Consider the following 12,139-nt stretch of genomic DNA (forward strand, 5'->3'; position numbering starts at 1 on the left):
ACTTAAAGAATATTTAAATATAATTATATTTTTATAAAATTAAAGGAAAACTTAGGAAAAAAATCCATGAAAAAATAGCCAGAGGTGAATTTTGTATTTATAAAAATTTCAAATGATTATTAATGTATACTCAATTATAATTAATTATTATTTAACAAAAATAAAATAAAAATATATATTAAAAAAAATGTTATTTTTCAAAAAATCTTTCATTTAAGATGAAAGGAATTTTTATTTTATATATATATATATATTTTTTTTGTGCAATTTTTATATAAATCTCTTCTCTTAAATGTTATTTTCTTTGAAATTTTTAAGTTATTATATCAATATTTAATACTTAGCTTTTAACATCAATATTATTCTGATTAATTTAGAGATGTTTTTCTCTATTTTTTTCTATAAAAATATCCTAATATCTAGCTCTTTCATAGATGGAAGAGCTTTTCTTCTATCTAAAAAAACATTAAAAATTTATATATAAATCTTTTGAAGGTTAAAAATATTTTTATAAAATAAATTTTGGTAATATCTCATACAAATTTATAGAGCTAAATGTTAAGATTTTTTTTTTAAATTTAATTGTCTTTTTTACTTATTTGAATGTATTTAACTATGCAAATAGATAACTGCATGTAGTGCACTGCATGATGTTATGTTAAAATGATTTAATAGAAGGTTTCGAACAAGTATTACTTGTATAGAATTTGGAATTTAGGGGGTTTTGCTGGAGTAAAGCCGTAACAAGTCTTCTAACTGTATGCAGTATCTATGTTAAAATTATTTAAAAAATTATAATTAAAGGGAAGAGATATTATATAATTGATTAAAATGAATCTTTAGAAAGTTTTTGAACGAGTGTTTACTTGTATAGAAGTGGGATTAAGGGGGATTTCGTTGGAGCAGGACTTAAAAACGCGTGGCTAAACCGCAATGGGAAAGCACAACAAAAAAGATTTCGATCGGATTAAAATTAGTAAAGGATGAATAGAATTAAATCCTCGACTTAAATTCGACTCGATTAAACCCTCAGTTGGAGGAACTTACCGTATTTCTTATGTATGTGTAGCCTGGAAGTTTTAAAAATCTGAGATGAGATGTCAGAATTCACGTTAATCACCGACAGAAGTGAAGGAGAAGAGGATTTCACAGGGGCAGATGATTCCATTGTTGAAAGAAACCCCACACACTTGGTAAAATAACTTTGAATGGACGTCATGTCAAAATCGTCTGGCAAACTACCCCCTCGGCTACCCACCCTTGGCACTTTACAGAGGGTGGTTGAAAGCACCTCACACGTACACCCACAGCTTAGCTAAAGGCGGTAGAGAACGCATGCGCCGGCAACAGCGAAAATCTCAACCATACGTCCGGGTTGTCCACACAGATCGGTTGGCAGGAGCTAACATCACTGGTCGAGACCTAAGCGCCTTATAGCTCCGCCTCAACTGATTGAGTATCACACGCATGCCGGGGTACCACAGGGTGCCACATGGGTCCGGATTGGGACGAAAAGTTTGGAATATGTTACAAATCGGACTGCAGGTCCGAAAGCTGTTCATCTTGTGAAGATATGGAAGGTGACAGCAAATCTCAATCTGCAGAAAGACTGTTGGAAAGTGCAGGGACCGACAGGGATCAGCACAGTGGACCAATGTCTCACACATCGTTTTCTGTCGACGATATACTCGATCCGAAGAAATTTACTGGTTCTACGCGTGTCAAGAGCACATGGCATCCCTGGCAGGGCACAGGTGATCACGACAGAGATGACCACACCAAAGGTAGGTTCTCGTTTCTCAACAACTTATTAAAATACCGTATAAAAGCACTAATTAGGCTAGGCCTTATAAACTTTAATGCGAATTAACAAAGTAATAACGTTAATTAATTAACTGTAAACGTCTTAAAGAAATATAGGCCTTTGTTGTGTGTATATATAAGCCTATACTTGTTATAGGAGTGAGAATGTTATCTTGATATTCGGTCTTTGTAAACTAATAGACAGATATCTGAGTAATTTAAAACTTCAATTCTGTGTTCTGGGGGTTCAGTTTGTAAGCAATCATAAAACGGAAAACAAACAGAATCTGTATGACACTATAAAAGTTGTATGAAGTAAAGTTTGCATATTTAATAAAGCAGAGAAAGAGGAATTGATAATGCAAAAGAGAAAGAGAGGGGAAAATATAAAGTATTTCTCCTTTATATCATCCATAGAGATTGAAAGATGAAAACTTTTCTGACAAGAGTGTAACGTTACATAGATGTTTTATCATGACAGGTGACATATATAAGATTGAATGCCTAGGTATGGATGTCCTGCACTGATATCCAGTCTAAGATATCTCAATCTTCCCATACTTTTCGATAATTGTGGCCTTTTCTTCACTTGTTATGTTTATAAATTAATAAAGAAACATATCGAAACAATTTTTACCAATCATTTTTGATAAAAAATATAAAAAAGTATATTTTTCCTTGCCATTTTATATCGTCTTCTTCTCTGAATTGCGCGAAATACGCACGAAAGAAGTACAAATTACTTAAAAATTCGTTTGAATACCGCTTAATTGATTAAATAATATTAATTTTTATAATTTTTTGAGTGGATTTATAAAGCGTTTTTACTAATTAAACAATCCGAAACACATTTAAAAAGTATCGTAGGCCTTAATGGTGTTACGGTGAAGATTTGAATTAATATACGGTAAGTATCGTAATCTAGATGAGAATTTGTTAGTGTATAATCGATAAAATATTATATAATTTGATTAATTTAATAAAATTATAATGTTATTTAATTAAATTTATACATAGGCCTTAGTTTAAATAAGTTTAAATCCCTAAAAAACGTGTTTCTTCATCCATCTTTCAACCCGCTTTTTTGATTGTTTAAGAAACGTTTTAATGTCTAAACAATGGACAAAAATCGGTTTGGCTCCTTAACGACTTAGCTAATTGTCTACTTAATTACTTACTTAATTATAAAAAGATCTTAATAAGAAAAAAAATTTATATAATAAAATATTTTCATTCAACGTCTTACAAGTAAACCTTCTATTAAATTACCTAAAGCTACACAGCATCCATTTATTGATCTACTAGACTTTAGATAAAATTCAATCTTCACACCCTTAGATCTAACTTCAATCAAGTTTTTTACAATTATTTTTATATAAAATTAAATAAATTTTATATAAAACATAATAATTTTTTATTATATAAGTTCAATTTTGTATAATTCTTGCTTAATTTTAAACAATTTTAACATACTTTCTATCGCTCCAGGCCTCGTAAAACTTGATTTAAATATTATGAAATATTGTTTTATATAAAACTATAATGATTATTTTTTATATATATTTAATTAATTTTTTAAATTTAAAACCAAATTATTAATTAAATTTAGTTTAAAAATTACTTTACTACAGAGGCCTAAAGATTAAGCATCCATAAATTGGTTCTTCTTCCTCTTCTTCTTCTTCTTCTTCTTCTTTTAAACTTCAAAATGCATTTTATATGGATTTAAATTTATAAACTTATTATAATTAATTTAATTTAATTCGATTAAGAATTAAATTGATAATTATTTAAAAAATAAATCTATAAATTTAGAGTTGAATTTAGCTTACAGAAAGTAATAGAGATGCTATATTAAGTGGTAGAGATGCGCTAATTTCTTCTTGAATTTAAATTAATTTTTAATTAAAATTGCATAAAATTAATTAAAAATACATATTTTGTGTTAATTAAATCATTTTAAAGTCAATATTTAAACAATATAAAGGACGATCCTCATCTAACTTAACCTATACTTTTCTAATGATTAAAGATTGGATCAGATACAATTAAACAAGAAAGTTAAATTTTTTTAAAGGTTTAGTAATTATTTTTTAACTGAAAAACTTCATATTTAATGCGTTACACGTACGAGTAATTTAATGTAATGCCTAATAATTTAAAAACACGCATTTTTTTCTCTCTCTTCTTAAGCATTGCAATCAAGTAGAGCCTTGCAAATGCTCGAAAAATTCAAGTTTTTCTCATTATTAAGTTAAGTAAATGACTGTAATTTAGATAGATCTTTACCTTTAACTTGTTTTTCTTCTTAAAAATTAAATGGAAAAATATTAAATAACATAATTTTAATTATATTATGACTTGAAAATTCTCAATCCCTTGCTATGAATAAGGCCGCTATCATAATTTAGGCCATGTTTATAATATATGTAATTAAATTAAAACCGAATTTTTATTCTTAAAAATTGATATTTTTTAAAAGAAAAATCATTAAGTAACTTTAAATTCTTGCTTAGTTGCTCTTCTTGCATCAATTGATGATCAATGAAACCCTCCTTTAACATAAGAAAATTGAGGTTTTTTTAAGCGTAAATTTGCCAAATTTATTGATTTTCTAAGTTTAAATTCTTTATATTTTTATATAAAACGTCTATTTTGATTTAAAACGTTAATTTATTATAATTATTAAACCATTCCATAAAGCTTTATTGCACTGGATAAAAATGAGAATTTATTAATAAAATTCACGAAAAAATAGCAATTAATGATGCATAATCGATTAAGTACAATGTAAAATTAATAAAACTCCAAATATAATTATTAAATAATGCAATATTTAAGCCATATCGAGTGTATAAAATGGTGAAGATCATCATTCCGTTCAATGGATACCCCCACTTCATCATACGTCTACCGATGATTAAGAATCATTTATATTTAAAAAAATACAAGATATTAAAAAATAAATTGAACAAAAGAGAGAAGGTCAAATCGTTTATTGTATTCTTTGGAGCATAATGGGAAGTTTTTGAATTGCCTATCACTTAATGAGGCGTTTATCCTATTTTCCGTTCAGCCTTAGCGAAGATACTCTGTTCATGCCAGAAAGATCTTTATTGCTCTGGATTTTGGAAAACTACTTTTCCAATTCACCTATTTTCTTATTTGGCATGAGAACTTTGATGAATTGAAATCGTTCTAATATTTAGGAAATTTTAAACTCCACTGCTTTAGTAAGCCATTTTGCTTTGGTATTCTTCTTGTGGTCTCTTCAAAGAATTACTTCTTTCCCCTACTCTTCTCTACTTATTTTTTATCCTGATTTATACTTTAGAATCTCTATTTTATTACTGTATTATCGATGCATAGGTTATAATCTTTAAGTAGCAATTATAGGGGCTTGGGGTTTGGTAAAGTCCATACTGAATGACCTTATAACTGAGGCCATTCGGGATGGACTTTATCTGTCCAAATCTTGCAACTTTCCAGACGATTCTCTTCGTAACATTTGTAAAATTATTTAAAATTTTGATAATAATTTGGGTATTTAATCATTTTTCTAGGCCTAGGATTGAGATTTTTTTAAATATATATCATTTAGAAAATCATATTTAAGAAAGGATTATATAGCGATACGCGCTTCAAATCATTCTTACATTAATTCACCGTGCTAAAATCGAAATTTGTACATAATTTTAATACATAACGTAATGTTTTTCCTATATAAGAGTCTCTTTCCTTCAATTTTCATAATATATTATTTAAATATGAGGCCTATAACAAAAACAATCGCGTATTATTCACCATATTCTAAAAATTTCAAGACAATTGTCAAAGAAAATCATTTACATTTTAACTATAATTACTTTATTGTAGTTGTTTTCTCAAGTTTCCTAAATACAGACAGACAAACACGACGTTCCGTTAATAAAATATCTGATCCGTCTATAGTCTTCGATATTAGCTTCGCTACTCTAAAACCTCTTAAAATTAAACGAATAAAGGACTTTTAATTTACTTTTTACAAAATAAATGAAGATAATTATCATTTATAAACATTTAAATGATTATAATTTGTCATAAGGTGATGAGTGCAATAAGAGATTATGAAAGAGACTATAACAATAATTTCTAATAGTCTCTAATGGTCTTGATTAGCCTTAAAATTAACAACCGTGTTATAATTCCAGTGTCAAATTAAATCCCCTATTGCCTAATTTTGACAGAATCTTATCTTTTAAACAATTTTTGAATGAGTAAGAACTGTAAAATTCAAATTCAAAAGATAAAATGTTCCCTAAACTTGCTGGAAGTGCCATCAAAATTACCATCAATCTTCCCTGTTTTTAAATATATCCTATGCTTTTAATTAATTAAATTATGGTAAATTTCGATTATAAACTATGTTCTGCATTTAAAAAACACCATAGTAAATATTATTGATATTTTTTTAGGGGGTAGAAGGCAGTTTTATATATAAATGTGTTGGATTTTAATTAAAGAAAATCGTTGCAATATTCGAATTATTTAGAGAAAATAAGAGAAAATTATGCAACTTTTTTTAGGTATTTTATGGCTAATTAAAGTATCTTTATTCGATAATTTTTAGGTTTTGAGACGTAGTTAATGTTGGCCTATAGGATAGATCAGTAACAATTCTCTTATCTTTTATTAAAAATTAAATTTATATGAATAATTCTATAAAATTACAAGAGCTTAAGGCCAATTTTTCTTCCTAAGGACTTATAAAGAAAGTTTCTATAACTTCTATAAGTCCTTGTAAGAAAAATTCTCATAAGGACAATGCATCTTCTTAATGATTATCAAGGTATATTATCAATTAATGCATCCTTAAAGTAAGCACAATTTAATTCTAAAAACACCTAAAATTATTCAAAAGCATTACTTTATTAAATTTTGTGCGTTTTAGAGGCAAAATTATCATTCTTATATTTAAAAAAAATACCAAATTTTATACCCTCTGGATGTATTTATGGATAATTTTTTAATCAAAATTTAAATTCTGATATTTATAAGATGGGTTTTGATTGGCTGTCGTTTGCAGCACACACACAATTGACCTCATAATGTCCGTCTCTCCCGTGTTTGGACATGGGCTTTGATTGATCGCTATTTACTGCACTTCTATCTGTTGTGTGTCGTGAGACAACAAATCTTAACTGCTGCAAACACTCATTGCGTTTTTCTGCCAGACTATTAAGGGAAATTAAAGAACCTTCTAATATCCGGACAATCGGAAGTGAACGACAGAAGATTGACCGCCATTTTTAACTCTACGATAATTCATTTCTTTTCTTTTCTTTTCTTTTTTTTTTTTAATAAAAGATGGATGATATAGAATTAAGAAGTGTAAAATTTCTATTTAAAATCTTCGAAATTCGAAAATATAAGGCAAAAATATTAAAGAAAATGCAATAATTTGAGATTATTTCCATGTAGAAATGATAAATTTCATGTCTTCTTCGTGCTTCCAGAATTGGAGATCGCTTCAGAAGATTGCTGTTGTGGCTTAGATTTAGATGTTACATTAGAAAAATTGAATTTTTCTCAATTTTAAAATATAAAAGAACTTTACTCGATTATAAAATTTACTTTATCAATTATTATTATTATATTTTCATCCCGTTCTTTTGAATTCCCAATCTTCATCCCATAAAGTATACGAGCATCTCTAAGAATGTTCTTTCAGCTCTACAACGAAAATTTCTTTAAAAATTATAGAAAAATTCAAGAATTTTATTTTCTAAATCTCTTATATCGAATTAGAAAAACGAATTTCTAATTAAAAATCCACTTTTCTTTCTTTCTACTCGAGATCCTCCATAGAAATCAATGCGGGATCTCACAGTTTTGGATGAATAAAAGTAAACTATTTTACACTAAATTTAAATTTTATCCTTTTAAAAATATATCTTATTAGAATTTATTAATTCTAATTAAGATTTTTAAACAATACGCAATAAATTAAAAGTTTTATTTAATGTAAATCGCATAAAAAGCATATAAATGTATGCAGTTACATATGATTTTTATTAATTTGGAAACGAATTAAACACAGTTTAATCACAGTAATAACACATGTAACACATAATTTGTTTAAATTATCTTTTAAAAAATTATAAACGAAGGAATTTTTTAGAAGAAAAGGTAATTTTAAACGGGAATCCTTCAATATTTTAGATGGAAGACGGTCCATTGATTATATCGTTTATTATTAGAATTTTTAATTAAATTTCTAATCAGAGAGTAAACAAATTAATAAAATATAAATTAAATGGGTTTTCTAATTTATAAATTTTCCAAAAATTAAGAAAATAACGCTAAAAAAAAGGGGGGGGAGTGATTTTTAAAAGTTAATTGCTATGATGACTTTTAAGTCTCTTTGACAATCTTGACTTAATTGGTGTCAAACGGTTAAGTGTCTTCATTTTGTATTATTTTTAAATGTGTAACAGATTCTTGTAATTATATTTAACTTTTAAACGAATCGTTAAAGATTGTTAATGATGTTTTGTTTTAATAATACACATCTCTCTCTCTCTCTCTCTCTCTCTTTTTCTTCTTTCTCCCTCTTAAGCAATTAAAACTTGATAAAAATTGCGTTAAAGTTAATTAAATTATCGAAATTTAGAGCCTATAATTGTACATATAACAGTCTAAAGCCGAAACTTGTATTGCATATGCCCTATGTTGCATTTTTAACACAAATTGAGCCTCAATCGTCGTATAATGCGCACCCCCTCCCTTTTGACGTCCCGATTTATTAATTTAGGTAAACACACAATAACAATTTAAAACTTATTACAGAAAATTGCATTAAAGAAAAGCTTTAAAGTTATATTTTTAATTCAAATTTCGGTGCGTAAATAGGTGTATAATGCGTACCTTTGTTTTATTAATTTAGGTAACTATAGGCTTTAAAAATATATGTATATAACTTAATGCATATATTTAAGAGAATTTTATAGTAATTTAAGTTATAATTCTCTTCTATAGATTCACATAGCAGCGATTCGACAAACGACGAAACGGAATTGGAGAGACAAAAATGCGAATGTCTACCCTCCTCAGACGATAACGGACGAAACGATCCTATGACAGAAAGAGAAACCTCAAAAGGTAGCAGTAAAAAGAAAAAATCAATGGGTGATCACAAAACAGGAAAGCCAAGACGTGCAAGAACAGCTTTTACATACGAACAATTAGTGGCACTAGAAAATAAATTCAAGACTACAAGATATTTATCAGTTTGCGAGAGACTTAATTTGGCATTGTCGTTAAGATTAACGGAAACACAAGTCAAAATATGGTTCCAAAATAGGAGGACAAAATGGAAGAAACAAAATCCCGGTATGGATGCTAACAGTCCAACTATACCTCCTACACAACCGGCTGCATTACAGTCTTCATATCCATCAAATCCACCCTATACTGCAGCAGGTTTGTTATACGGGACTCAAATACCTTATTTACCAACAGCAACTGCGTTAAGTTATCCTATTTTATCACCACCTCAACACTTTGCAACCACTCATCCGTACCTTTCTCATTTGGCACATACGTGAACAATTTTTAGTGTGCAATTACGTAAAAATTTAACATTGTGTTATGTATATAGTTTAAAAAAAACCTCATTAAGAAAGGCCTATTGTCTAGGTCAAGAATTAGACTATATATCGATGTCTTCGATTATTAAAACACAATAAAAAGCAAAAAAAAAACAAAAAAAAGTTTATTAACTCGTGTCGCCGAGATTTAATCCAAAAAACCAACCAAATGAACTGTTTTTAGTACTGAAACCTCATTAAGAAAGGCCTATTGTCTAGGTCAAGAATTAGACTATATATCGATGTCTTCGATTATTAAAACACAATAAAAAGCAAAAAAAAAACAAAAAAAAGTTTATTAACTCGTGTCGCCGAGATTTAATCCAAAAAACCAACCAAATGAACTGTTTTTAGTACTGAAATGGTGTGATTATATATAAATATATATATAAATTATATATATCTATATATATATAGGCCCTAGGCCCTACATTGTAGAGTGCTTATTAGGCCTTTTATGAAATATTTCACTTTTATTTGTGAAATACAAAGAAAAAAATGAATAAAATCAGATCTGGTATTTGTGCGAAAATTGTTTTCTCTCAATTTTTTAAAATTGTTTTCATGCGTTTAATTAAATTTAAATAAAAAAAAGTATTTTATAATACTTTAAAGTAAAAATAGTTATAGGAAACACTTCGCTCTTTTTACTTAATCCCCAACTGAATAGTCTTTTCTAACGTGTAATCTCTCTCGAAAAAATTCTTTACCGAACAACCATATTTACGTGTAAACTCCACAAAGTTCTTTATTGGACAGTCATAGTTACGTGTAACTTCCTACAATAGTCTTTACCGAACACGTATATTTACTTTTACTGTACAAAATTCTTTACTGTACAACATATATACAAGTTCTTTTATAGTAAAGTAGTAAATTTCGTTAGCAGATTCTTTTATCAAAATATACTTTTACACGTAAATCCCTTCCGAATTCTTTACTAAAACACTCACATTTACATACGGTAAAGTCCAACTAAACAGCACTCTTACATGCAAATTTATAAGAAATTTAACTCGAATTTATCATCGAAATAACGAAATTAAACTTCATGATAAATCAGATAATATATTTAAAGAGGAACGTTAATAAATTACGCGTAAAGTAATGAAGTTATTATACATTTTTACGTGTGGCGTATACACGTTTAAAGATTTCATAATCGAATCTTGTGTTAACCGGGGGTTAAGAAAAAATAAAGAAAAGTCATAGCTACGCAATCCTCTTTCGCCGAAACACGGATATCTTATCCAAATTAAGGCTGGAGACTGGCGTAACAGCTTTGCATTTTAATGAATCCTCTTCACGAGATATAAGCTTAAGTTTCGTGTTTGAAGGTAAAGTTAATTCTTTTTTCCTTTTTTTTTTGTTTTTAAATTCAAGCTTTGCGTTTAAATTAGTAGAAAGCCATTGCGAATCGTTAAAATGTTCATGGCTTTGCTATCTTTCTGATGATACATCAAATCCCATGGCTCATTTGCAGTTCGCTTAAAAACAACAAAGTAGAGCAGACGGTTCTTTATTCTCTCGAGCTTTAACTAAAAGCACAAAGATCCATTCGAACATTCAAAAACCGATTTTAATTGATACTTTAAAGAAAATTTCAAACGTTTTTTTTTTTAAATTGACGTATGCTTAATTTTAATTAACGCTTTAATTATTTTTCCTTTCATGCTGGGGGGAGAATGCTTCCATCTTTTAATGGAAGATAAGGCATAAAACAAAGGAAGAAAATTTAAAAAAAATTACATGGCCTAATTGGAAATATGTATAAATTTAATTAAAATCTTTTAATATATTTAAATATCTTTTAAAATTAATTATTAATTTAAGTATTTTATAACGGTTTTCTTATGTCGAATGCTCGTGTTACTCGGAGGATGCGTTAATTATTTATCTTTTTTAAATTTCTTGTTAATTAAAGGATTGTTTCTTGTGTGTTTACACTAATTTAAGTAATTATACGGATAATTTTGTGTAAATATTTAGTTATATACATTTATATTTAAATGAATTTTTTTAAAGTCAATTTTAAGATTAACAAATCAAACGACAAGATGTCATCTAGTCGACAATATTGTTGGTTTATCACTGCTTAAACCCGTATTTTATTAATGAATTATATAAAATATCATAAATATAATCCAATTTATATATATAATATAATAATTTTTGTAAATTAATCCTTCATTTAACTCAAGTTTTTCTCAATTTTAAGCGTAACACATGATTTTGCTCTATAATATTGTGAGTTTATCGTACTTTTTCACAGCTTAAACACCCTTATTTTATTAATAATTTATCTAAAATAATTTAAATTGATCCAATTTATATATAAAATAAAGAAATTTGGTGAAAATTTCATAAATTAATTCACCATTTTAAGTACAGTTAGAATCACTCTTCTATCTAAGTTAATGGCCACTTTTAATGTCATAAATAATGGCGTTTATTAATAATAAAATTAATNGTGTCTGAAGGCTTTAAACAAAGTATATCATTTGACAAATCTGCTGACAAGACATCAACGTCAATGCCATATTATAGATGGAGACTTGTCATTTCCAACTTCTAATGAAGCGGTTATCGTTGGCAGCTCAATTACTATATGAGAAATGCATTTCCGGATAATTTGACGAAAGATGTATGTCTGTCCGGGGCTCCGGAATGTTCTGATGCTGCAGAGACGAATAAACAAACGGGATCCA

General features: G+C 27.9%; 1 protein-coding gene across 1 annotated transcript in view; it reads left to right on the forward strand.

Moving 5' to 3' along the window:
* LOC111635220 (homeobox protein slou-like) overlaps nt 1-9,592 on the forward strand; it is a 44,190-nt gene extending 34,598 nt beyond the window's left edge. The window contains exons 2-3 of the mRNA XM_023380117.1: nt 1,458-1,784; nt 8,821-9,592. Of these exons, the coding sequence (XP_023235885.1) occupies nt 1,458-1,784; nt 8,821-9,389 (896 nt within the window). The 3' untranslated portion in view covers nt 9,390-9,592. The remainder of the gene's footprint in view (nt 1-1,457; nt 1,785-8,820) is intronic.
* The last annotated feature ends 2,547 nt before the right edge of the window (nt 9,593-12,139 follow it).

The sequence above is a fragment of the Centruroides sculpturatus genome, unplaced genomic scaffold (genome assembly GCF_000671375.1).
Source record: "Centruroides sculpturatus isolate CEXI.00-Female unplaced genomic scaffold, Cexi_2.0 scaffold878, whole genome shotgun sequence".
NCBI classification, from domain to species: Eukaryota; Metazoa; Arthropoda; class Arachnida; order Scorpiones; family Buthidae; genus Centruroides; species Centruroides sculpturatus.